Raw genomic sequence first — 27,539 nt, forward strand, 5'->3', positions numbered from 1 at the left:
GCCTTCAAACGTTGTTCACGTTTTTGGAGAAATCTTAACATTTGATAAAGCTCTTTACTTGATGTTGCTATGCTTGAAATTTACATAGACCTAAATCTTGTAAGACATGTCATATGGGCTCTCATCTCTTAGTTGTATAAATAGCTGAGATTTAATTATAGAAGATGACTTGGCTTTTGATTAATTTTAATATGACTTTTGCACTCTCCATATCTCGCCTTATCTTTCTCACGTCACTTTCCACAAATAAATCAAGGTTTTATTAGGCATTTTTTAGCTATAGTGCTAACTATACCACCAAGATTACTAACGAAAGTTTACTGTCCCAAAGAAGTGCAACTCACGCCTTCAATGAGTGAAAAATTGAAAATTGTATCAGTGTTATACGCTGATATTTATCGAAATGGACGTATTAATTCCTAAGCAGGAAAATGTGCCTTTTCATAGCTAATGGGATTACAAAGTTAGTATACCGTGGATGGTTGAAGAATCTGCTGGTGATCCTGGAGAAGACAAGAAAGGCTTGGGAGGAATTTGCAAGGAACCAAGGGTTCCTTTCAACATTTCCACCAATCTACTCATTGTTGGCCTGCTTGAGGGGTTAGTCTGTATGCACCACAAGCTTACAATTATCATCTTCCTTGCACATTCTATACCTTCTTCATTTTCACTGCCGTGCAATCCAAGCGCTTCATCCTTTTCAAGACGTTTGTAAATCCAATGCAGAAAATATACGTCACTGCTTCCATTATCCCGAGCATCTACGTTCTTTCTTGCTCCAGTCATTTCGAAAATCATCATTCCGTAGCTATAAACATGTGACTTGTAAGAGACTTCTCCAATATTTCTACAGACACTTCTGGAGCAATATACCCAACATTCCCCCGTGCCCCTGTCATTGAGATGATACTTTCTTTCCTGTTGCAGATTTTATATAGGCCGTGTTATAACTCATAACAGCTACACAAGAAATTTCAAGAAGCACTTTGATAATTGGACTTGAAAGAACTGATCAGAGTAAACCAATCAAGAAAAAAATCACAAGAAACAGATTCAGAGCACAGTTTCAAGTACACAAATTGATGAAGGAAAAAACTGCTCTTTCATTGATCTCAACAATCGAATTACAACCTAATCACAAAGAAGAAATTACAAGGATCACAATGAACCAAATTGCAAGCAAAATGAACAAGAAATGAAGAAGATATCGATATGATATCAGAGGCTAGTCACAAGTGCCTTTTATTCTGATATTTCTGGAAAAAGTCATAACGAACTCTCAACGAATTCTGCCACATCAGCATAAGTTTTTCAACTAGACCCCTCCAACTGAAGTCGATCTGCACACTGCTCCAAGAATTCTTCCAAACTTGCATTTAAACCCAACGAACCAGCAACTTATTTCCTCACGGGCCGAAATCAGAGATCTTGGGACAGAAGTCTTCATCTAGGAGAATGTTATGAGGCTTGATGTCAAAATGCAGAATTCATGTACTGCAGCCAAGGTGCAAGTGCTCTAATCCTCGAGCTACGCCTACTACAATTTGTAGCAATGTTTCTCGTGCCAATTCATGATTTTCCGTGGATAAGCTGTTTCTATAAATGAACTTCTCAAGAGGATCCATTTGGACACAAACTCGTAGATCAGAGCTCTTCTGCGACCCTCGAAACAGAATCCTAAAAGAGTGACAATGTTAACATGGGAAGTCCTGCTAATTCTAGCAACCTCGTTGATGAATTCTTCACCATTGCCTTTTGAATTATTTAAGAGCTTTACTGCCACATTACGACCGTCAAAGTAGTTTTCCTTTGTAAACACCTCCATAGCCTCCTTGGCCAAGTTGATGTTTGAAATAATTGGTCATTTTCTTAATATCTACATAACAATATCTTTTAGGAGCCTGAGATTCATAATTCCATAAAAATGTCTCAATGTTCAGACAACTTTCAGTGGAATTGTATGATGAAAGTTTTCTCCTGAAGTAAAAGGCTATAAATATCAATATGCCAATTGCAATGGCTGATGCTCCTGCAACCAGAGAAAGGAGTCACTGTCAACTTAAAATTTCTTTCTCTACTTAAAGACAGATGGATGCTTCCCTCAAAACCATGAGTAGAAGCCAAAAAATAGTTCAGAAAATTTTGGATGGTCCAAAAATTGTGCTAGCAGATGTCCCTTGATTCTATTGAGAGTTGCAGGAAAACACAAGTGGCAGAGAAGAAATTTGAAGCGATTATAAGGTATCGGAATTTATTTGAATGTAGAACAATAGCAAAAATATAATAAACGACGGACCTAAGCCGGACACTTGCCTTAGTCAAGTAGCAATACACCATTAATGTATTTGATTAAAAAGATACATTACTGTTTTCTGAGTTTTCTGTTTCCTGCAACAGAATTAAACAAAGACTGGTGTTAGTTGAGACTACGAAAAAATGTCACGATGTTCTCAAATCATCCAAATTTTGACAAAATTGGACAGGCAACTGACAGAATAGCCAATCTCAACCAGATACAGAACTTGCTGCAACAAATCTGCTGCTTTCTCCAAATACAGGTAAAGGGACGGCCGAAATCCAACAAATAAATAAAAAGAGACTGAAAAATAGGAACTCGTTTTGTTGCATGTTATTAGATTAGACATAGCTTATGTAAATGTACAAAAAGAAAAAAAAAATTACTAACTCGGAGCAGATAGTGTTTTGTTCTTAGAATAACAAAGAACACAACAAACGAGTAAGAAGCCATTAATATTCCGAATTCCCAATATGGCTGGAGAAATCAACTAATAAACTACTAAGAATATTCTTAATCAACTAATAAACTGTTGATGCTGAAATTTGCTCGCCCTTTATCCGATCAGATTTTTCACCAACGTTTATATGTTTGATGGAACGATATCGCTACCTTCTCGTCTTAACGATTGCTTATGTCACTAGATTGAAATCACCCCTTTTTATCTTGCTAATTCTGCGTTCACAAAGAAATGGATCAGAGACGCCGGTGGTTTTACCGGCGTAAACCCCCTGATGCCTAAGTTAGCACAAGGTGTTTACGGGAAAACGGTTCAATTTAGATTTCGGAATGGCTTATGATTCACTCTCAATTTAGGCAGAAAAACAGTCTAGTTTCAATTTGGCAGAGTTTTCCCTTCTCTCTCAGTTTTTTCATCCATTTTTTTATCGATTTCTTCCTCTTTATAGCCGCTGTCCCACGTTTCCGTTCACCTTTCATCCCCCCTTTTCCGGGTAGTGGCAACCCCTCATGGGACTCTAACTGCTACATTGTGGGCAAACGTGGGATATCGCATCTCCTTCAACGGTTCTGGGAAAAACGCAACTATCGTGATTCTGTGAGATCGTGTTCCCGCTCTTTGGGGGACAGGTATCGGCTCGGTATATGTCTCTGGTCGGTATATTCCTCTGGCTGGTACTCGTCTCGGGTCGGCCCATGTTTATAGAAGGCTCACTATCAGTGTTCTGCTCGTACTATTCGGCTGAGGTGATCCACCCCGGGGTGGGGATGATGGCATGGCCGAGCTGGTGCTCTTATTTACGTAACATAAACTACTCAGAATAATCTTTGTAATTCTGAATAATCTTTGGAATGGCTTCAGGCTCTACCTCGAGCCTTAGTTGCTGGATTTGTGAAGACTGACAAGGAATTTCAGAGTAGAGGCATGGAACTGTCCCTTGTTCTTATTTTCATTCTTGCACTTCTTTTTTATTTCCCATCTTTGACTTTATGTTGTAAATCAAGCAAAAGTAATTTTGCTATACTTGTTCAATCATCTTCAGGAGAAACATCTGGGACCACAGCTACATTTGTTATAGTTGACAGATGGACTGTGACTGTTGCATCTGTTGGAGATTCTCGTTGTATATTGGATGCTCAGGGTGGGGCTGTTTCCACCTTGACTGTAGATCACAGGCTTGAAGAGAATGTGGAAGAGTGCGTTTCTGTATCAAAGCTTTATTTCTTCCCTTATTCTGGATAGACTCTTTAATTAGTTATGCTGCAACTGCAGGAGGGAACGCGTTACTGCAAGGGGGGGGGGGGGGGGGGGAAGTTGGGAGGCTTAGCATTGTTGGAGGTGCTGAGGTAAGGTGTTTTAACATATTGGTCTCAAGTGTTATTCATTGGTCTTAAAGTAAAGGGCAGAATTTCTACAAAATAGAAAAAATCTATCCTGCAGTTTGTAACAAAATTTGCATAACCTTGACAGATTGGTCCCCTCCGTTGCTGGCCTGGTGGTTTATGCATTTCTAGGTCAATTGGAGACATGGATGTTGGGGAATTACCATACGTCAAACAGGTAAAGGTATCCGCCCTCCCCCCTTTTTTTGGGGGGGTTTCTACATCATGTTTTTCACTTGTGATTCTTTTCCATCTTTCGACTGTGTTACCCGTGATTTTGAGATGGAATTGCTTGTTCTATCTTCAGCATGAACTCTTACTTTCTTCATTGTTTTAAAAGCTATCAAATGCAGGTGGAAGGCTTATTATTGCTTCTGATGGAATCTGGGATGCCTTATCCTCAGAAATGGCTGCACAATGTTGCCGTGGATTGCCGGCTGAACTCGCTGCCAGACAAGTGGTGAAGGTAATTTAATTTGTTGTTTTACTACGTATTTGTTGCCAGTTCTTTTTAGAAGAACGTGCTAACATAGCTTTTCAGATGATTGCTTAGAATGTTTTCTCACTGTATTTGATGGATCACTATTTAGGAAGCATTAAGGACAAGGGGACTGAAGGATGATACAACTTGCATAGTTGTTGACATAATTCCTCCTGACAATACGATGCAGCCTCAGCCTCCTCCCAAAAAGCAGAATAAGCTGAGAGCGCTGCTATTTAGGAAGAAGTCCCTTGATTCAGCAAATAAACTAACAAAGAAGCTTTCAGCTGTAGGAATAGTTGAAGAACTGTTCGAAGAAGGCTCGGCAATGCTTGCCGAAAGGTTAATGCTGTCTCCTTTGCATGTGTAAATGTTCACTTTGTCATTGGAAAGGCTCAAAAGTATTGCTCTGATTTTCTAAATCTAGTTCTCAATCGCTTAAATGTTCACTTTGTCATAATTTTTAATGCATTTTGCAGACTGGGTAATGAAGAACCTGTGTTGCAGTCAACATCTGGTCTTTTTACATGTGCTGTATGCCAAATCGACCTTGCTCCGAGTGAGGGAATCTCTGTTCATGCTGGTTCCATCTTCTCCACTAGCTCAAAGCCCAGGCAAGGGCCTTTCTTCTGCGCTGATTGCCGAAATAAGAAGGATGCCATGGAAGGAAAACGCCCTAGTGGAGTTAAAGTAGCATAACTCCGTTATTGTAACCTCCTTATTCTTTCCCACTTCATTCTATTTTTTTGTGCCCACTTTCCATTAGGCTAGTGAATTGTTTGAATCTTACCATAGTGCTACATCAATTGTATATGTAATATATGCAAATAATGTAAAATGAGTTTTAGCGCCTCAGGGAGAGCTGATTGATTATTGAGTGTTCCTTTGGAATTCCAAAACTTTTGGCGGTCTTGTATTTTGCGTTAGTGCTAACTAAACCACGAAGATTACAAATAAAGATTACTATGTGCCAAAGCAGTGGAACTCTAGTGAAAACTGCGTCATTCTTTGTTGCCTGATATTTATTGAAATGGACGTCTCTAATTCCATATTTATCGAAAATTGCACCAATTTACAAAGTAGAGAGAGGGAGGAAAACAGTGCATTCTGATACCTAATGGTATTTTTACAATGTTATTAGTATACTTTGTATAGTTGAAGAGTCTGCTATACTTTGTTAGTTGAAGAGTCTGCTGGTGAGCCCGGCGAAGATAAGAAAGGTTTGGGTGGGATTTGCAAGGAATGGTGGCTTGCTTCCAACATTTCCACTACTCTATTCATTGTTGGCTGGCTTGAGGGGTTAGTCTGTGTACACCACAAGCATACAATTATCATCTTCCTTGCATATTCTATATCTTCTTCATTTTCAATGCCTTGCAGTCCAAGTTCTTCATCCTTTTCTAGACGCTTGTAAATCCAATGCGGTGCTTCCATTATCCACAACATCAACGTTCTTTCTTCCTCCAGTCATTTCGAAAATCATCATTCCGTAGTTATAAACATCCGACTTGTAAGAGACTTCCCCAATATTTCTACAGAATACTTCTGGAGCAATATACCCAACAGTTCCCCGTGCACCTGTCATTGAGATGATACTCTCTTTCCTGTTGCAGATTTTAGCTAGGCCGAAATCAGAGATCTTGGGACAGAAGTCTTCATCTAGAAGAATGTTATGAGGCTTGATGTCAAAATGCAGAATTCGTGTACTGCAGCCAAGGTGCAAGTACTCTAATCCTCGAGCTATGCCTACTGCAATTTGGAGCAACGTTTCCCAGGTCAATTTATGATTTTCTATCGATGAGCTGTTTCTATAAATGAACTTCTCCAGAGATCCATTGGACACAAACTCGTAGATGAGAGCTCTTCTGCGACCCTCAAACAGAATCCTAAAAGAGCGACAACGTTAACATGGGAAGTCCTGCTAATGCTAGCAACCTCGTTGATGAATTCTTTACCATTTCCTTTTGAATCATTTAAGACTTTTACCGCCACATTACTACCGTCAAGTAGTTTTCCTTTGTAAACACTTCCATAGCCTCCTTGGCCGAGTTTATATTTGAAAGAATTGGTCATTTTCTTAATATCTGCATAGCCATATCTTTTAGGAGATAGAGATCGATAATTCCTTAAAAATGTCTCAATGTTCAGACAACTTGCAGTGGAATTGTATGATGAAAGTTTTCTCTTGAAGTAAAAGGCTATAAATATCAATATGCCAATTGCAAAGGCTGATGCTCCTGCAACCAGAGAAAGGAGTCGCTGTCAACCTAAAATTTCTTTCTCTAATTAAAGACAGATGGATGCTTCCTTCAAAACTATGAGTAGAAGCCAAAAAATAGTTCAGCAAATTTTGGATGGTCCAAAAATTGTGCTAGCAGATGCTCCTTGATTCTATTGAGGGTTGCAAAAAAACACGAGTGGCAGAGAAGAAATTTGAAGCGATTATAAGGTATCCGAATTTATTTGAATGTAGAACAATAGCAAAAATGTAATAAAGGACGGACCTAAGCCGGACACTTGCCTTAGTCAAGTAGCAATACACCAATAATGAATTTGATTAAAAAGATACATTACCTAGTCCTGGCAGAAGCTTCAATCTAAGTTTTCTGTTTCCTGCAACAGAATTAAACAAAGACTGGTGTTAGTTGAGACTGTTAAAAAATGTAATGATGTTCTCAAATCATCCAAATTTTGACCAAATTGGAGAGGCAACTGACAGAATAGCCTATCTCAACCAGATACAGAACTTGCTCCAACAAGTCTGCTGCTTTCTCCAAATGCAGGTAAAGGGACAGCCAAAATCCACCAAATAAATAAAAAGAGACTGAAAAATAGGAACTCGTTTTCTTGCATGTTATTAGATTAGACGTAGCTTATATAAATGTACAAAAACGAGAAAAAAAAAATTAGCTACTGACTCGGTGAGTAAAAAAAAAAGTGTTTTGTTCTTGGATTTTGTGATACAAAAAGAAGTATTTGGATAGGGGAATTTAGAGCTGGCAAAATTTGACACGACCCGATTATCCGACACGAACACGACATAAATAAATGGGTATGAGTCGTCAAATTTAACACGATTATTAAATGGGTCGGGTCCGGGTCAATATGATTTTTTTCTGTGTCGGGTTTGGGTTAAAATTCTTGACCCATTTACCCGATCAATGACCCGATTATATTTTCTATTTTAAAATAATTTACATATTCTTATAATTAAAACTCAAATATTAGAGATAATTTTCTTTTTTTTATTCTTTAAAAGGGTGAATATAAACACAATGTTTTATTTATAAAATTTTACATACATTTAGAGCTTCAATAGTGTAAATGTGTAAAAATTGATAGACATGTATATTTTATAATATTGATATATAATATTATATATATATATAAAATTAAAACCTCAATAGTGTACATGTGTAATATATTGGTAGATATGTATATTTTATAATATCGATAAATTATGCATGTATGTATGTATGTCTGTATGTATGTATGTATGTATGTATGCATGATAGTGTGTAAATATTTGATGTAACTTTTGTTCAATATATAGATATTAAACGGGTTATTGGGTAACCCGATTATTTTTCCGTGTCGGGTTTGGGTCTCAATATTTTGACACGATTATTAAATGGGTCGGGTTTGGGTCGACCTAAATTTGACACGACACGAAGCTGACACGACACGAACACGACCCGATGACCCGTTTTGCCAGCTCTAGGAGAATTCAAAACTTATAGATTAGCTCAGACACTGGCTTGCTAGTAATTTGGGATATTACAGGAATAAGAACGAATATGTGTATATTATACGTCCTAATGTAATTTTGATACCTGTCCGTTCGTTTTCACATTGAAAATTTCCCTTGCTATCATTTTGACACTGGCCCCCTCTCCGGTGACATTCATCACAAATCCTCTGTACTTCCACTTGAAGAGAGAAAACTGAAGTTAACATATTGAACAAGACATCAGGTTTTCTAGTCTTATTCACTGGGAGCTGAATCAGTGAACAGTTAGGTGGAAGAATACTTGGTAAAGCATCATCCGGGTGATTGTAATAAATAAAGGAACTATTGTTGCAGGTAGAATGGAAACTTGTGAGGTTGTTGTCAAGCTTGTCAGTGCATCGGAAGAGGCTTAGCTTGGATTTGATCTCAAAAGAGAGAGAAGCAGAGCTGGGGAGAGATAAATTTTTGAAGGATTCAGAGCTACGTTCGTTCAAGTGACTTTGAAACACCTGGTCTTCAAGTGTAATTGAAACATCCTGAGCGATGTTTAAAATATTATAAAACGGCCCGGCCTTCCCCAATCGAATTCTCTGAACTGGCTCGTTGCAGTTATCTACTACCATCAACCCACATTCAGGGTGCGTCCGATTGGTGAAAGGAAAGGTAAATTGACTGAGATTTCCACAGGGGGGAAAAGAAAATGGACATGTTTTATTCAGTTCACGTTCTTCTTCAGCCGAAGAAAGAAGTAAAAGTTGGGAGATAACAAAGAACACAAGAAACGAGTAACAAGCCATTAATATTCCGAATTCCCAATATGGCTGGAGAAATCAACTAATAAACTACCAATAATATTCTTAGTCAACTAATAGACTACTAAGAATAATCTTTGTAATACGTCAAATTATCTTGCAATTTCTGCTTTTTTTCCTTGTCCGCGTGTTTGGTTGCTATATCCGTAGAACACGCCAGTTGACTTGGAAAGACTTGTAGACTGCTTTCTACTAGACACTTTGTCGCTGTAGGACGTGAAACAATTGACTCGTTCAAAATGATGGATGAGTGTTTAACTCGTCCAGGAGAAGGGCCCCATTCGCTTCGTATTTTATGCAGCCTATATCACAGAGACGTAAAAACGAAGAATATTAGGTAATTTGCAGCTGCATTTTTTTTTAAGGGAAAAAAATCATTCTTAATAAAAAGAAAAAAATATATAATAAATTATGGATAGGGCCGTGTCTATAAAAATAGTTGTTCAAGGTCTAAGTATCTATACACTCTATTTGATACACTCTAGTTGATGTAAGATTTCTTCTACTTTATTCTGCTTATAACTTTTTTGTGATGGATAATAAAACTGAGTGCAAGCAAAGTGGTTAGAATAGGGACCCTTTTATAATTAGCTTTAAGATACAATTTAAAATTCTCGAACTCCTACTTTTAAACAAGTGAGTTTAACATAACTCTTTCAGGGGTTGTACTTCTAACTTATGGGACTAATGGTGCAAAAAAATAATAAAGTTCGAGTTGAGGCAAACGCTAACTCAACTAGTAGGAACGCAGACTCCCCAAAGTAAAGGACATAGGCTATTCAATGATCTTCTTAATTTATACAATTTAAAAAAAGAGTTAATGTTGACCTGTTTTTTTTTTTTTAAAAAAAAAGCATGACACTAATAGGCTTTAATTTCATGAAAGAAAATAACGCAGTTTGATCAACTCCAATTTATGATGTTATTATCAAATGACAAAATTCTAGTTTTCGGAAGTCATTTCTTGATGGTTGCTAATCAAGTTATTGGGGATTGAAATAAATAGCATAATAATAACAAAAATAAAAAAAAGTTAAGTAGATGTCCACTGGCTTGCGTAAGTAAAAAGTTTGACTCTTAAAAAGACATTAATTTTATGAAAGATAATTACACGGTTTGATCCACTCTATAATTAATGATGTTATTTTAAAATAACAAAATTTTCTAACTTTTGGAAATCTTGGAGGGAAATTAATTTGGTCAGTTTCTTGATTGATGGTGATCAAATAATGCATGACTTGGAAAAATCTTCCCCCGTTCTTTCTTAATTTATTATTTGACTTTTGTTAATAAAATGAAAGAAAAACATAAAGAGAAATTAAACAGACGTAATCTGTTTGATAGAAACCTAAAATTTCTTTCTCCAATTAAAGACAAATATATGCTCCCTTCAAAACTATGGAACAAGTCATTAGATTTTCGAGTCTTATGCACTGGGAGCTGAATCAGTGAACAGATAGGTGGAAGAATACTTGGTAAATCATCATCCGGGTGATTGTAATAAATAAAGGAGCCATTGTTGCAGGTAAAATGGAAACTTGTGAGGTTATTGTCAAGCTTGTGGGTGCATCTGAAGAGAATTAGTTGTTCGGATTTGATACGAAAAGAGAGATAAGCAGAGCTGAGGAGAGAAATTTTTGAAAGATTCACAGCTACGTTCGTTCAAGTGACTTTGAAACACTAGGTCTTCAAGTGTAATCGATTTTCAATAAATAATACATAACTAATATATATTCTTTGTCCTAAATTTCAATAAGAACTAATTAAAACCATATGTCGAAGGCCTCAAATATGATTGAGCCGGCCATGAATTAAGAGATACTGAAAGAAGTTCGAGCTGCGCATGACTGCATTCTACTGGACACTTTGTAGCTGTAGGACGTGAAACACTTGACTCATTCAAAGAGTGTTTACTCGTCCAGGAGAAGTGGCCCTTGAAGTAAGAATGTTTTTTTACCTTAAAAATAAATGCTGCTGTGAATTACCTAATATTCTTCGTTTTTACGTCTCTGTGATATAGGCTGCATAAAATACGAAGCGAAAGTTTCATGCTCTTATATAATAAAGTATGGAAAGGGCCGTATCTCTAATATAATGTTCAAGATCTAAGTATTTTCTATGTTAGAGAATAATAAGAATATGGAGGCAAAGAACAAAGAAGTTTTCTTAGGATTTGAGACGTGTTTGCACACTTTGCTTTAAAGTTTTATTTGCCCTCACCAATCTTGGTTTGCTATAGAGTTTTAATGGCAAATTACCCCCAAGATATATCAAATCCTGAATACAATTTCTAGCAAATAAGATTGTATTTCCAGAACATATATGAAACGTTCAAAATCTGATTTATTTTTTTAATTGTATATGTTTCCTTTATGAAGAAGATGTTAATTCAAAAGAATGCAACCATTCGAAATGGTACTTCTTCAAAAAACTCTTTTGGTTTGAATTTGCAACGATCAACACTTGAAATTTTCAAGCTTGTCAACCGTTTCTAGTTGACGCCTTTCTAGAAATAAATGGTTCACCGTTTTCTCAATAAACAGTGAGCCGTTTTATTCCAGAATGTCAAATATGTTGCTCTCTGTACATAAACGGTTAACCGTTTTCTCAATAACCGGTGAGCCGTTTTCTCTAGACCATAAAACATGCTCTCTGGATTTAAACGGTTAGCCGTTTTCTCCATAAACGGTGAGTCGTTTTCTCTAGACCATAAAACATGCTCTCTGGAGTTAAACGGTTAGCCGTTTTCTCCATAAACGGTACGCTGTTTTACCCAGAATAGAAAACATGCTCTCTGGACTTAAACGGTTAGCCGTTTTCTCCATAAATGGTACGTTGTTTTACCCAGAACAGAAAACATGCTCTCTGGACTTAAACGGTTAGCCGTTTTCTCAATAAACGGCAAACCGTTTTCGTCCAGAATATCAAACCAAAAAACTTGAAAGATGTTACAATCTCTCTTACATTCTATGCATGACGCAAGGTTTCTTTACCTGTTCTACTTGTAGCTTCTTTGTGATGGATAACAAAACTAAGTGCGAGCAAATTCGTTAGAATAGGGAACCTTTTATAATTAGCTTTAAGATACAATTTAAGACTCTGGAACTCCTACTATTAAACAAGTGAGATTAACATATCTCTTTCACTTCCTTTCATCAAAGACATGAATAAGTTATATACTCTAACTAGAAAATAGAACTGCGCTTCACGCGGCTTTGAAAAAAGAATTTAGTATTATCTTTTTTTCTTACTTTACACTTGATGAAACTGATAAAAAATATGAATTGATTTTTTTTAAGATGAGACAGCCTTATAAAAAACAAAAAAAGCTATTAGCTAGCAATACAAATAAAGAATCAACACAAGATAAAGAATAAAATGAGAGAATATATTATAGAGTGATTTTATTCATTCTAATTGTGTGTGTACAAAATAAAAAGATGAGCTCTCCTTTTATAGTTACATAATCACTCCATGAAATTAATGAAAAATTATGGATCATAATTCCTTGTGAGATAGTGAGAGTTATAGGGAAGCTAAAGGTTGCTAATGGGAGATAGTGGGGAGACTAAGAGATATATGTTATGAACATCTACATTTATTTTAATAAATTCATAACACTCCCCCTTGGATGTTCATTACAAAGAATATGCCTCATTAAAATCTTTACATAATTGTTATTGTGTAATAACAATTAAATTAATTATGAGAAAATGAAAAACAAAATCTAAAAAAAAAATTCTCTATTTATTAAATAATAGATAATATACAAAGATGAGAAATGGTGATGCTACATCACCTCCTCAAGTCCCGGCTTTATATAGATATATAGATAGATATAGATTTATGGCTTAGTTAAATAATATCATCTCTTAATCGGATAATAATTATAAGTTTATTTACTTTAGTTAATTAATTAGTCAATATCACGTGAATCATATATTATCAATTCTTATAATACTCACTACCTTAGATTATGAAAAACAAATAAATTATTTGTTAATTTTTCAGAGCAATTTTATATCTATTGTTATTTTTTACCCCACTTTTTTCGTGGTTACAAAAGAGAGATCTATTTATATACCACAAACGATAAATCTAGAATGCTTTCAAAGTTATTATTGCATGTTTACTAATTTGGTGTGGAACAGAAGTTTCCAGGATAAAGGATGCTACCTGTCTTGATATGTTTTCACACCCAATAAATGCAACACCAAAATCATTGTTTTAATATGTTTGCATGGTCTAAATTCTCAAGTAGATCTGGTGGCTGCAAATGAAGGATTTGTTCCATCTTCTTAGACATGTCAAACCACTTTTTGGCTACAAATAGAACTCTCGTTTGAGATAGCAAATCATCTCGAAGCAGCAAGAGTGAGAGCACAGAGAGTTCGAGTCTTGAGATAAGTAAACTATTTAATATAAGTCACAAAAATATTTGATGCCTATTGATTCTGCATTCATGAACAACACTTTTATACAAATACTTCTCAAATTTTCGACATCAAATGTTTAGAGAAGTGACATTGGATTGGAACTATATGTATATTTTACATTTCTACATTATTCACAACATTATCTATTGTGGACTGGATTGCAATGAATTCAAAACTCAAGCATCTGATACGACCGCGTTTTGGGCAAAGCTTAAGTGACTCACGTGATCAGGCATGTGAGCTGAGAATCAAAACAGTTAAAAGCCGTTACACACGCGTCACAAACTGGTGCCATCTGGGTTTTATATCAGGTGTATTAAAGGCTGATTGTTGAAGCAGATGGTGAGTGATTTTGTGAGCATTCTAGAGAGTTCCAAGAAAGTGAGAGAGAGTCATCTTGTTCCTTGTATCTTTCTTTGTATTAACACTGTAAAATCCATCTTGAATCATCAATAAAGCTTTTTTTGTGGCTTCTCCCGTGGATGTAGATTGTGCATTTCATGCACAATCGAACCACGTTAAATCCTGTTTTTGTATGAGTGTGTTTTGCTTCTTGATCAGTTAATCCTGTATTCTAAATTTCCATCAACGTAGAACTAAGGCTTTTTTTCGACATTGAAGCTACAGATCAGTTGTTGGTTTAATTGCAACTTGAATAGATTTTGATAAGATTCTTAGGCAGTGGTTTATTGCTAACAAGTAAATTAGGCAATCAAATCACTATATCTATAATAACCAGTCTCTTCGTGTGTCAAACGCAGTCGTCTCTGAAACAAACAATCATTCTTGCAAGTTTTCTGTAATCCAAAACGTCTCTCTTACTAAACACACATACCCCATTGGCCCCTGTCTCTCTTCCTGAAGATCAAACAGATATCGGTTGCTATTCAATCGCAATATCTCTTCATTGCCTGAGAATCTTTTAGCGCGTACAGGACTGGTAACTGTCAAATGAAACCACAGTACAGTTTTGGGCATGCTTGTGAATGAACCCACTTTTGTTTCTGCCTTCAAGGAATGTGAATATGGAAATGAAAGTGATTGGAATTGAAGAAATATTGAAAAGAGGGTTTTCACTGATGTGGATGGAAAGCCACTGCAGCCTCAGCCTCTATGGAGAAAGTGGTGGCAAGTGTGGCTTCGATGAGTCTATTGCCCTGACAGGCCTCACGCAACTTTCTGTACTTCTGGTAAGACTCTTCTCAAACGAATTAACTTATAGGCTTATTGAAATTTAAATCCAACTCTTAATTTAGTAAATAAGAAACATAATCGATGGTGAAGTCCACGAGGATTTTGAAGTTGCTAAATTAGGAACAATCAAGGATCAGCTTATATGGATCAGTTAGGCTTATGAATTTGTTAGATCAATTACCTTTTTCTGAAAGATTATATCATTGGATTCTTAGTTCAAAGTTTGGTTCATATGTAAATAATTATATGCTACAAATTGTCATATAAAATTAAATCTGGTTAAAAATGATTTACATATTAAGGTTCTTCAATAATGATAAGGTGTGCGTTTTTAATGTGTAGAAACTTAAATGTAATTTCTATTTTTGTGATGGGTTAAAATAGAAATATTAAAAGTATTCTATACAAGTAGTTATAGTCCCTATGTTACACATATTATTCTATTTTTTTGACATCTCATCATCAGAAAGAAAGTTAAAAAATTCTTTAAAAAACGTATTCATCTAGAATGCAAACTATGTGATTCTAGAAAGTAATTAGGTATTATGAATTCAAGTACGTTTTTGCATATTCGATTATTGATTTTTGGTGATATAATATGTTTATTGAAGACCATTCAGCAAATGATAGATTTACGTTATTTTTTAACATTTATGTTTATTGAAGGGCATTCAGCAAAGGATAGATTTACGTTATACAGGTTAGATAACTTAAAGGGCAATTTCCTTGAGAATGAGTGCACTGAGGGGCCAGTCACAAACTTGAAGCTTGTCATGACGCTGCACCTAATTCAATACCATGCCAAAAAACAATTTCCTCTCATTCTACGTGGTTTCTTCATTTTGAGGTTTCCTTCTAATTCTTTCTCTAGGTTTTGAGAAAGGGATTGATTTGTAATGTAGGATGTTATTAGAAGATCATTTTATTTATTTTTATATTTTACTATTTAATTCAAGTGAAATTAGGTAATTTAATTTTCTTATTTAAGCTAACTTAAGAAAATAAGTTTATCTTATTATAAATAAACAGGTCTTGTCATGTTTTTCGTAAACTATTTTGATAAATAATATTATCCCATTTGTTTACCCTATGGGTGGTTGTTTAGATAAGAAAGAATAATGGGACAAGTTGTATATCTGTTGTGCGCGGAATACGGAATCAAGCGCACCAAATAATTATAAAAAAATAAAAGACACAAAATTTAATGTGGTTCGGCAATATGCTTACGTCCACGGGAGCAAGAGAAAAATAATTGTATTACTAACAATTATTAAAGTATAATATTTGAGTAACGAATCTCACTTCTCAGAAATCTAAATATACCCATTACTCCCACATTATGCAAGAAAGATAAATTTTAATATACACTTCTCTCACTTTTCTTAAAAATTTAAAAAATTATAAGCTTAACAAATTTTTAGGATAATTTCAATGAATGATCGCTCCTCTATTTATAGTTGAGCCTTGCCATTCATGCTTGTCATTTTTAAAGCAAAAATCTTGAGCTCCATTCAAATTGTCAAGGTCGGTGCCAATCGGTGCCAACCCTTCAAGCTCCACATGCGTATGCCAAATTTCCAAGCTTTGGCGCCAATTTTTCGACACGTTTTGTTAAATTTGTCAAGCCTTTATCATAGTCAAAAAAAGCTTGGTTTGACTTTCACAATATCAATCTTAACTGACAAGAATTTTGAATGATTTGATCACATCACTACAGTTTTTAATAGGCTCAACTAACACCATTTTATTGTCTTAGGCTGTTGCTGCAGATAGAAATCGGAAATTGGAGGTAGGCCTGGGACCAGGTAAAGTATGTATCATCTTAATCAAATCTATCAATTTATCATTGGTAATTTGGTATGGCATTCAAGCTTTTAGTCTGCAGTTTTTCCATTTTGCCCCTATTCAGCTCTAAAAAACATCTCAGTACCTTATAAACACTTCAAATTTCTTCTCTGCCACAAATATTTCTTTGAAACCTTCAAAGATTCAGAGAACCTCTGAAAGACGTTGGTCTCTATCTACCAGCAAACTTTTTGGGCTATTTCAAATCTTTCTGCTTGTTTTTCAACTTCTACTTACTTCCATCTGTACGCGTGCTTGGCTCTGGAATTTGCATCGTATTGATAACTCAACGAGCTTATGGACGAATAAAACAGAGAACTATCGGAGCATTGAGGGATTTTTATGGAACTATGGATCTATAGGTCATAAAAGATATAGTTATGCAGATATTAAGAAAGTGACCAATTCATTCAACCACAAACTTGGCCAAGGAGGCTATGGAGGGGTTAACAAAACTAGCTACTTGATGGCCGTAATGTGGCATTAAGGTCTTAAATATTACCAAAGTAATGGTGAAGATTCTTTCAATGAGGTTGCTATAGCATTAGCAGGATTTCGCATGTTAAGAAATTTATATGGATTTTTTTTTTTTCAGAAATGTATAAGAATGTTTTTTTTTCGATTGTGGAATTCTGATCTAGAATCAAGTGATTTGTTTTTACCTATTTCGGAAATTTGATTAATAGACTTGGTAATAATTTTAATGGGTCTATTTAGTAATATGGTATAGTGTTGGGACAAAATTGAGGATATATTTCACATACACTTTGTGTATCGAGAAAAACTTTTTAATTTTCAAATATGGCAAGGAATTTATTGAGTAATTCGATAAAAAAAAAAGTAATTTTGTGGTTCAAATAATGCACCTAATAATTAAACGATTTTTATTTTTATTTTAATTTTAATGCACTTAATGTCATAAATATTCTTAATTCACTTCTTCCTTATAAGTCCCCCTATTAACGTCTTTCTTTTTCCTTTTAAAGTAGATTTGTATTAAATCATGATCATTAGCCTTAAAATAATCAATCCAAAGGGATTATTTCACTAAGAATTGTTGAACAGAAAATATTCCATTAAAGAATTGTTGAATAGAACAACTTTGATTTCTTCAAGTATTCCATTTCTTTCCTGATATGTATAATAATAAACAATGGTGGGGCATTTGCGGGCACTTGTTTAGTAGAGTCAGCTCTGTTATTGTTTCTTCTTCTCAATACTTTAATTTGAAAGTGAAACACACCAATCACCATTCATAAAGTAAAATAATAATAATAATAAATAAAATACAATAATAAGCTGGTCAACTTAGAAATTTTTAAGAGCATCTCTAAAATTTTTTCAAATAAAATTTTATTACTTATTCAAAGAGTCACATTAACATTTTAAACTCTAAAAGACACTCTAATTAAGATTCTTTAAATAAAAAATAATTCTCTCTTTAATTTTGTAGAGTTGCTTTCTCCCTCTTCAATTTATATTTTATTAGTTTTTATGGAGACAGAGGTGTTTTAATTACCATTTATTATTCCTTTGAAAAAATATTTATTTGATTAAAATAATATTAATTTATTTCTATTTGAAGAGCCTTTTAAAGAATAATAAATTTTCTCACTCTCATTTTTACTACATAGGTGAGCAAATAGATATTTGAAGAGTAAAATTAATAGAGATTTTTGGATATGTTCTAAGCTTATCCTTTACTTTATAATGAATAGGAAAATGATATTTATACTCTTAAAATTTAGAGAAATAATCATACAGATCCCTAAGTTTTAAAAAAGAAAATATCAAGACTCCTTTTTAATTGCAATACCTTTGAAAATAATAATTAAAAGATTGACTTTAAAATCTTTAATAAGTAAGAATATTATATAAATAATAATATAATCTATATAGTAGACTAACAATATAAAATATTGCAATACTTAAGTAAATTTAAATATGTAAATTATTAATTTATTTTAATAATATATTTGTATTTATTGTAAAGATTTTAAATAAATATTTTATTAAATGCATTTTACAATTAAAAAATTCTCACATACTAATATTGTTAAAATTATTATTTTACATATTATTCAAAATAATTTAAATTTTAATACATAAATTTTAAATTTATGTTTCTATTTATTATAAAATTTATTTTAATATAATTTACTCAATGGTGTTACATTCGTATATACCATTTTGGAGAGAGTTAGTCTAAGATAAACTAAACAAGAATAATTAGACAGATTAATAACTGCTTAAAAAATCCGTAACAGAACTCAATTGATCGAGATAAATTATTGACAGTAACAAAAACATAATAATAATAATAATAAAAGACAAAACAAAACCAAAAAAAAAGCCTTCTTTCTTCTTTGATAGGCATGATCTTGCCAGTAGATTTGGTCATTGATTCCCTCCGTCGTGGCTAAAATTTACTCTAAGATAGCGTTTACTTTTTGGAATAGATTGGGAATCATGAGGAGTGGGAATCCTAGGATTGGGAGTGTGGAGTGGGAGTGAGAGTAGGTTGTTTACTTACACTGGAATAGAAGCATGTAATAGAGATCAGAATCTAATTTATGTATTTACTTTGTCTTGGATTGAGAGTAAATAGTTTTAAATTACAATTTTATCCTTATTTAAAAAATTATAGTTTTTAATTACAAAACTAATAAAAAATATATTTAATGAATAATATTTATTTTATTATATTTTTAAATTTATTATAATTATTAATATTCTTAATTATGAACAATAAATTATTAATTTTAATACAAAATGAAACCTTATTTTATTTTATTTAATATAATTATATTAAATTTATTATTATATAAAATAATAAAATAATATTATTTAGTACAAAATTAATATTTTCTTAGAATAAACTATTTATTATTATTATTATTAAATAAATATAGTACTATTATTTTTAAAATAAATATAATAATATTATATTTATTAATTCTCTATTAATATAATAATATTATTTTAAAATAATTTTAACTTAGAATCAATGCAAATTATTATTTAGTTAAATATAATATTATTATTCAAATAAATATAATAATATTATTCAAATAAATATAATAATATTATTCAAATAAATATAATAATATTATTCAAATAAATATAATAATATTTATTTTATTTTATTAATTATAAAATATTAAATTAAATTAAATTAAAAAAATAAAAGGGTAAAAAAGGGAGCCACCTCCCCCAATGGGAGTCCCACTCCCACTCCCCACTCCAAAAATAAGTGGGGCCTACGGAGTGTGATTCCCACTCCCTTTCCATTTAGAGGAAGTAAACGCTAGAGTGGGAGGAATCCACATTCCTCGCTCCCACTCCAGCAAATAAACACAGCATAAGATGACTTAGACTCAGCATTTGTTCAAATCTTTAACTCAAACAGCTACATGGGATTCTCTTTTTTTTTTTCAATTCATTTATGGCGGCACAGCAAAGCCATGGTTGCAAGCCGGTGAGAAAAGTGGGACTGTAACAATGGAGCACAAGTTTACTGGCAAAATCATCTTCTTCATAAAAAATCTTCTTCTTCTTCACTAGGTTTCAAAAAATGGTGGCAACTAAATTATAGACAAAGATTGAAGAGAGAAAAAATAATAATAATTAGAATGATATAATGAAGAGAGAGAATATAACATGGATTGTCTGCAGTTTTTTGAAATTCAAAAATTTTGGAGGAATGATGAAAACAAGAATTTAAAATTTTTTCAATATGCATCACCACATGTCAATTCTTGTCCTTTTATACAAGTATTCTCAAATGTCCTATATAAATATTTGAAAATTAGATGGGACTTAACGGGTCCGACTACGGTGCAACGGTGATACCCTGCTACCGCTGCACCTCCGGGACTTGATGGCTATAATTGCAAAAAAAAATAATATATATATATATATATATATATATTTTTGATATTAATCACGAGGTATCTTGGGGAGGACCCCAACTGTGGGAGACACCTTTAAGCCCGTACCACAACCCAGACTAGAAGTCCCCGCTCGAACCGGGAGGCATAGGTTCTCCCAACAAAGGCGACTTCCGTGCGACTCGAACTGGGGAGCAAACCCAATCAAGCCACTTAAAGGGACTCCATTGCCAGTGAAGCCAACGCTTTGTTGGTTATATATATATTTTTTCAATTGTGGAATTAAGCCAAGTTTTGGAGCCATTGGGATCAATATATCACGGGCTCTGACGAAGTCAATCTTATCCTGGTATTAGTCATCACATTCACTCAACAAAATTCAACATATCCATATGGATCAAAACTTCAAGTTTGGCCAGCTTATCATTTCCAAGTTTTCTCCATTAACAAGCTTCTGTATGTTCATTCTTTACTTACTGCTAGCAAGAACAGTCTCAGGAAAAATCGACCCTCAATATCTAGCCTGTGTTGCAAAAACCTGTGGCGATGGCCAAAGCATAAGCTTCCCATTCTACATCGAAAATCAACAAGAAGCCTATTGTGGGTACCCAGGATTCAATCTCTCATGCAATGACAAAGGGAACCCAGTTCTCAAACTCTCCAGTGATACCAACTACATTGTTGAGAAAATTTTATACGATAATCACTCTGTTCTTGTATCAAACGCAGCCTTTTCTGAAACAAACAGCGACCCTGCTTGTACTTTTCCTCGCATAAAAAACGTGTCTCTTCCCGCAGATTTCCAGCTGGCTCCCGACCAAAAACAGGCGGTGTTGCTGTACAACTGCAACAGCTCATCGCCTGAGAAACTGTTACGGCATAAGCTGCTGGCTGGTAATTGTTCAGGTGATGATACAGTTTTGGGAATGTTTGAGGATGATTCTGATTTGGATTCTGCTTCCAAGCAATGTAAAGAATCTGCGGTGGCACCGGTGGCCGTGGATATGAATGGTGAGGGGATAGGTGATCATATTGGGATTGAAGAAATGGTGAGAAAAGGGTTTTTGTTGAAATGGAAAGCGAGTGACTGCCGCGCTTGTAAGGAAAGTGGCGGCAGCTGTGGCTTCGATGCGGATACTTTCCATTTCCAGTGTTATTGCCCCGACAGGCGTCACGCAAAATTCTGTACCGCTTCTGGTAATTCTCTTCTCAAAAGAATTACTCAAATTGTTAACTTACAGCCATTGTGAAATCTGAAGCTAACTCTTAATTAAAAAACATGATTACATGGAAATAACGGCTGTCAAATTTAGACGCATAACAAATGGCGAAATCTGTAACGGTTTGGAAGTGGCTGGATTAAGATCAGTCAAGGATTTTCTTATATTGATGAGCTAGTCTTATGAGTTGATTAACTTTTCTTGAAGGTTTATATGTTTATATAGGCAGAGCAAAGGATAGATTCACATTATACAGGGTAGGAACTCAAATGGGAAATATTTTTGAGTGAGTGAACTGAGGGGGCAGTCACAAACTTAAAGATTAACACATAAGTTTGAATAAAAGTAATTTGTATAAAAATTTATAAATATTACTCTACCTTAAATAGAGTACTTATCATCCATCAAAAGTGGTTGACCCACACATTTAAATTTTTGGAGCTTAGTCTAAACAATTTATTTAGATTTATTTGAACATATTTGAAATCTCAAAAACTCAAATTCTATTCTTTTCTCATAAAATTTAAAAAATAATAATAACAAATTATTTATTTTGAATATTAGACTCATTGAAATCTACTGTTGGGATTTGAACCGTCTAATGACACTTTTATAACTAAATTATAGACATTTAGATTTACGTCAAATATGGTCAATTTCTTTTTACTTGATTCTCTCAGAAGGGGTTCGAAATATACTGTGAAGGAAAAATTAATGCCGCAGGGTCCGCCCCCGTCCACCATGGAACTGACTCCAGATTATTATCATGTTATCAGCATATCTGATCAGTTTCTGGAATAAACAGTTTTGAATGATGAGATAGTGTTATGAAATTTGGCAAATCAGGCTCTCGGGAGCTTGCTTTGGTGTATATTGAGTTCTGTCAGTACTGAGTAGTATAGCGAGCAACAGTATAAACATTTCCTCATGACCAAGGTCATCTTTGTATCATGCATTCAAGAATACCAAGAACGCCATTCAACTCTCTGATGTTCAATTTTCTGTTTCCTTGGAGGGACTCTATTCAACAAAAGGGGTCCTCGGTTGTTAACCGGGAAATTGAAAAGAGGATGGGAGACAGGGGAACTCCAACAAGTAATAGAAGAGAGGGGAGGGCCCTCGAAAAGCCGAGTATTTATCTTCTAAATCCGTTTACACTTATCTATGTGTTTTTTTCCATAGAAAGCCAATAAACTAGATAAGCTGCATACAATCTAATAACATGCCACAAAACAAGTCACTCTCGTTCTACATGGTTTTCTTTATTTTCTAGATTTCTTCTGGCTCTTTACCTGGGTTTGGAGAAGGCGGCTGGTTTATTTCAACAAATTATATCAATTTCTATAGTCTCAACTAACGCAACTTTGTTTTTACTTTGTTACAGGAGATGGCAAACTGAAATTGAAGGCCAAGGTGGCCCTGATAATAGGTAATGTATCCTTTTAATCAAAACTGTTATTGGTATATGGTAATTATAATTAATTAAGGCAAGTGTTTAGTCTGTCCTTTTTGTATTTTTGCTGCTGTTCTGCCTTCAAATCACTTCAAATTTATTCTCTGTCGCAAATACTTCTTCGCAACCTTCTGTGGAAATAAGGAACCATTTAAGACACTGAGGATCCTCAATCTGCTAGCACAATTTGTGGAATAATTTGAATCTTTCTGCTTGTTCTTCAATTTCTACTTCTTAGGAAACTCCATCCGTCTTCAGTTGTTAGAGAATGCACTTTTGAGTGCCACCTTAGTTTTGATGACTCCTTTCTTTGATTGCAGGATTGCCTGTCTCTGCAATTTGCGTCATATTGATAATTATAGCTGTAAAGAAAAAAGTATCATCAGATAACTCAGTGATATTCTGGAAGAAAAAAACTGACAACCATCGAAACATTGAGGCATTTTTAAGGAACTATGGATCTCTAGCTCCTAAAAGATATAGTTATGCAGATATTAAGAAAATGACCAATTCATTCAAAAACAAACTTGGCCAAGGAGGCTATGGAGGGGTTTACAAAGGCAAGCTACTTGATGGCCGGAATGTGGCTATAAAGGTCTTAAATGAAACCAAAGGTAATGGTGAAGATTTTATCAACGAGGTTGCTAGCATTAGCAGGACTTCCCATGTTAACATTGTCACTCTTCTAGGATTCTGTTTTGAGGGTCACAGAAGAGCTCTCATCTATGAGTTTGTGTCCAATGGATCTCTTGAGAAGTTCATTTATGAAAAGCATCCATTGGAGACAAATCAAAAATTGAAGTGGGAAGTGTTGTACAAAATTGCAGTTGGCATTGCCCGAGGGTTAGAGTACTTACACCGTGGTTGCAACACCCGGATTCTGCACTTTGACATCAAGCCTCACAACATACTCCTAGATGAAGACTTCTGTCCAAAGATCTCTGATTTTGGCCTAGCTAAAATCTGTCACGGAAGAGAGAGTATTGTGTCGATGACAGGTGCACGAGGTACTGTTGGCTATATTGCACCAGAAGTTTTCTGCAGGAACTTTGGAGAAGTCTCTTACAAGTCGGATGTCTATAGCTATGGAATGATGGTTTTTGAAATGACTGGTGTAAAAAACAATGCCAATGTTGCAGTTGATCGTAGCAGTGAAATATATTTTCCACATTGGGTTTACAAGCGTCTTGAACTAGAGGAGGACCTTGGATTGCAAGGCATTGAAAATGAAGAGGATAAAGAATATGCAAGGAAGATGATACTAGTGAGTTTGTGGTGCATACAGAACAACCCCTCGGACCGGCCAGCAATGAATCGGGTGGTGGAAATGTTGGAAGGAAGCCTTGATTCCTTACGAATTCCCCCCAGGCCTTTCTTGCTTTCTTCAGGATCACAGCCAGATTCTTCAGGTACCCTAGTGCGCCAGACAGAGCCTTCAATGGCCACATGTTAAAACTTAATGAACCTTTTGCCATTTCTTTAGCATGATAGCTTATCGGCTGTTTATGTTATAACTTAGAGTTGAACTATTAACACCCCTTCATTAATCTTATAAAACTCCTATTATAATACAATTATATTTAAGGACAAAAATAAATAAAATTAAACTATTTATATATTTTTTTCTCTCCTTAGTTTTATTTTGCTTGCACAATATAACTTTTTTTATTATCATTAAAATAATTTGAATTTAAGAAGTAATCCTCTAAGCCAAAATAAAATTCTTGTAATAAACATAACAACTTAATTAAGATACAATATAGTAGAAAAATAAATTAAATAAAATTTTATCTCATTGCAACTAATTTTTTAAGAATTCTCAAATTAAATGCTAAACCCAATGAACCCAAAATTTGTAGGTAGGATTTTATCTCATTGTAACTAATTTTTTAAGAATTCTCAAATTAAATGCTGAACCCAATGAACCCAAAATTTGGTAGGATAAAATTGTATTAAACCCACAAAATATTCATTATTTTCTAAGTATAATGTTTTTCTTACTTTTTCTTTTAGAATTTTTTCTTTAGAAATTAAATAATAAAGAAAGTTTGAAGAGAGGAATATAAATATTAAGGCTGAAAGAGGGAGAAAATTATTAGAAATTAAAAAATTCATAAATGAAAAGAGTGTTCGTTTAAAAAATAGGATATTTTTAGTATTAAATGAAATATAATTAAAAAAAAAGGATTTTAATAGAATTTTGGAGGGGTGCTACTAGTCCGACTCTATAACTTAAGATACTGTAAACACACTGCATTGTGGCCAACAAGTACTTCAAGGAAAGACAAGAACTCGAGGCAATAATAGAGTGACAAAAATAAGATTAACTCAAGACCAGTTATAGTATTTGAGCAAGTTGCTTATTTTGTTGGACCACTACTCTCAGGAAGGCATTAGGCCTGGTGAGCGGCCCAAGAAAAAGAACCAAGCACAATTAACGAATGCAAAACTGAATGGAAAGTCCAAGAAAAGTAACCAATTATGAGCAAATGCCTAGACAGTCATGTGTTACTCGTTTCTTTTTTATCAACCATGTGATGGTACTACTTCGATCCTTGGACTAAACGTACCAAATCTACATCCATAAATGATTGGTACAAACTCTAGAATACAAATTAGAGGCACTCAAACCCTGTGCATAGGGGTGGAAAGAAAAGTAATTTACCATTAAACCATTGAGCGGTTCCCTCGATTTCACACTTTACCTCCATATCTATCTTTCCTATTCACTTATCCTAGATCTTACAAGGGCTCTAACTTTGTGAATGATTACTCTGTAATAAACCATGCAATGAAAGTTGCTGAAATGCTCGATATTTGCACTTCCCAGCATATTTATACACTTTTGTGAGGGGCTGATGCCGATGGCATCTTACATGGGTCCTATTCTCCTCTATCTCCCGCTCCAAATTTGAGTTGGGAGCTCAAGGCTCCTAATTCATTATTGTTTCTAGTTTATTGAAACCCGTTGAAGGAATCTCTTTAATTTTGTGTCCCATAATTGATCCCACGTTGGGAACATACAAGTAAAGTCTTCTCTCCCAATTGTTTCTGCATTTCTATACATTCAGTAAGTTTTATTTTGTTTCAATACGCCAACTTTATACTCAGTTTGATTTACCATTGACCAAACCCAGTGGCAGTACCTCATAAATTTTCTAGTGCCTAATTAATTAAATCAATGAATATTATATTCGATGATCCTAATGAGATAAAAATTACTAATTAATATGATTCTAAGTATGTATTGTATTCATGCTTTGTTTGAATGCATATACGCTTGCCATATATTTATTATTAGAAAATCTACCATGCATCAAGTTACGAGTTTGATAAAATTTTGTAAAGTTCAACAACAGCTCATGGCGATGGTTAAATGTTAGACCCGACATACACATTGAGAGGACAATGCCATTTACAATTTAGGGCCGGGTTTCTAATACATTTTCGGAAGTATTCAAAAACTCTATATATATTATGATATAAGATTGCGGACCGAAGGCCACCAACTCATAATTTGGGGAAAAGGTACTCCGAAAGCACATTCTTCAGCAGCAAAGCAAGAAAATGACCGATTTCCTCTTAACAGTTCAAAAACGAAGAGAAAGCAAAAGCCGAAAGCCAAAGCCCAAAAGCTAAAGCTGATCTCTTTGAATTTGATCCGGAAGCACTTCGAGAAGAGCCGAAGAAAGAACAACACTTTATTCTGGCCGTAGTCCAGTCAAGGCCTTTTACATTTAAATTACCAGTTTGTCCCTCTCTTCGTTATCATTCCTCAACTTCGAATGATTCACCAGATTTTACTTTTTAATCTTAAATTACAAAACCAAGGAGCGAAGACCTCCGTTAATTAATACAGGGGGGTGAAACATGTGAGGTTTGGGCACGCGCCTGTCAGCGGTGCAAGTTCGGAAGAAGATTGCCTGATTAAAGGCAAAATCAATCGTTTTGCATGATTGCTCCCACGCTCCCTCGTCTTAATCACCAAAAATATCGCAACGGGTTCCCACGGGTCCGTAGCCCGTTGGCTGCTGCCTGCATGCTACTATGATTATGAAGTGTTACATTTAACATTCGTTTTATTTTTCTCCGAAGAAAAAAAAAAAACTTAATTTTATTTTCAATTATCATAAATAATTTTACTCATATTTCAATCTATTAATTTCTTAACTAAAACTTTATATAAAAATGACAGTAGCCTCGTTCTTCAATTGATTGGATTGTATTTTTCTTTATAACTTAATCTATAAAATGGGGAAAATGAAATGAGTTTAATTGAATTCATAAAATTTATTTTTTTAAACATATTTAAAAGAGAAATTATATTTCGTAAGAAATAT

At 34.3% G+C, this 27,539-nt stretch overlaps 3 protein-coding genes and 2 pseudogenes across 5 annotated transcripts; 3 read left to right on the forward strand and 2 right to left on the reverse strand.

Annotated features, from left to right (window-relative positions):
- Nucleotides 1–456: 456 nt before the first annotated feature.
- LOC102628299 (rust resistance kinase Lr10-like) lies at nt 457–3,453 on the reverse strand (annotated as a pseudogene).
- Nucleotides 3,454–3,599: 146 nt separating this feature from the next.
- Nucleotides 3,600–5,004, forward strand: LOC102628006 (probable protein phosphatase 2C 3; the record flags this gene model as incomplete). The annotated part of the gene is given in 7 exon segments (XM_006469028.4): nt 3,600–3,678; nt 3,799–3,952; nt 4,029–4,047; nt 4,049–4,102; nt 4,227–4,322; nt 4,479–4,604; nt 4,729–5,004. Coding segments are annotated over 7 exon segments (789 nt in total), but the record flags the coding sequence as incomplete, so codon positions are not given.
- Nucleotides 5,005–5,604: 600 nt separating this feature from the next.
- LOC102630299 (rust resistance kinase Lr10-like) lies at nt 5,605–9,210 on the reverse strand (annotated as a pseudogene).
- Nucleotides 9,211–13,431: 4,221 nt separating this feature from the next.
- LOC107175647 (uncharacterized) lies at nt 13,432–17,340 on the forward strand. 3 transcript variants are annotated; one of them, XR_003063845.2, is made up of 3 exons: nt 13,432–14,787; nt 15,458–15,638; nt 16,548–17,340. XR_003063845.2 is itself a non-coding variant. In XM_052435070.1 (3 exons), exons 1-3 carry the CDS (start codon nt 14,584–14,586, stop codon nt 16,996–16,998), a joined length of 366 nt encoding a protein of 121 aa, XP_052291030.1. In that variant the 5' UTR covers nt 13,433–14,583; the 3' UTR covers nt 16,999–17,340. The 3 variants fall into 3 exon arrangements, 1 of the variants encoding a protein (XP_052291030.1); XR_001507169.3 differs by having other exon boundaries at nt 15,492–15,638; XM_052435070.1 differs by lacking the exon at nt 15,458–15,638 and having other exon boundaries at nt 13,433–14,787; nt 16,548–16,596; nt 16,886–17,340.
- Nucleotides 17,341–20,834: 3,494 nt separating this feature from the next.
- On the forward strand, nt 20,835–24,817 carry LOC102630601 (LEAF RUST 10 DISEASE-RESISTANCE LOCUS RECEPTOR-LIKE PROTEIN KINASE-like 2.1). Its single transcript, XM_006468681.3, has 3 exons — nt 20,835–21,723; nt 23,131–23,175; nt 23,520–24,817. The coding sequence occupies exons 1-3, from the start codon at nt 20,919–20,921 to the stop codon at nt 24,650–24,652; spliced, it is 1,983 nt and encodes a 660-aa protein (XP_006468744.1). The 5' UTR covers nt 20,835–20,918; the 3' UTR covers nt 24,653–24,817.
- The last annotated feature ends 2,722 nt before the right edge of the window (nt 24,818–27,539 follow it).

The sequence above is a fragment of the Citrus sinensis genome, chromosome 2, assembly GCF_022201045.2.
Source record: "Citrus sinensis cultivar Valencia sweet orange chromosome 2, DVS_A1.0, whole genome shotgun sequence".
Taxonomy (NCBI): domain Eukaryota; kingdom Viridiplantae; phylum Streptophyta; class Magnoliopsida; order Sapindales; family Rutaceae; genus Citrus; species Citrus sinensis.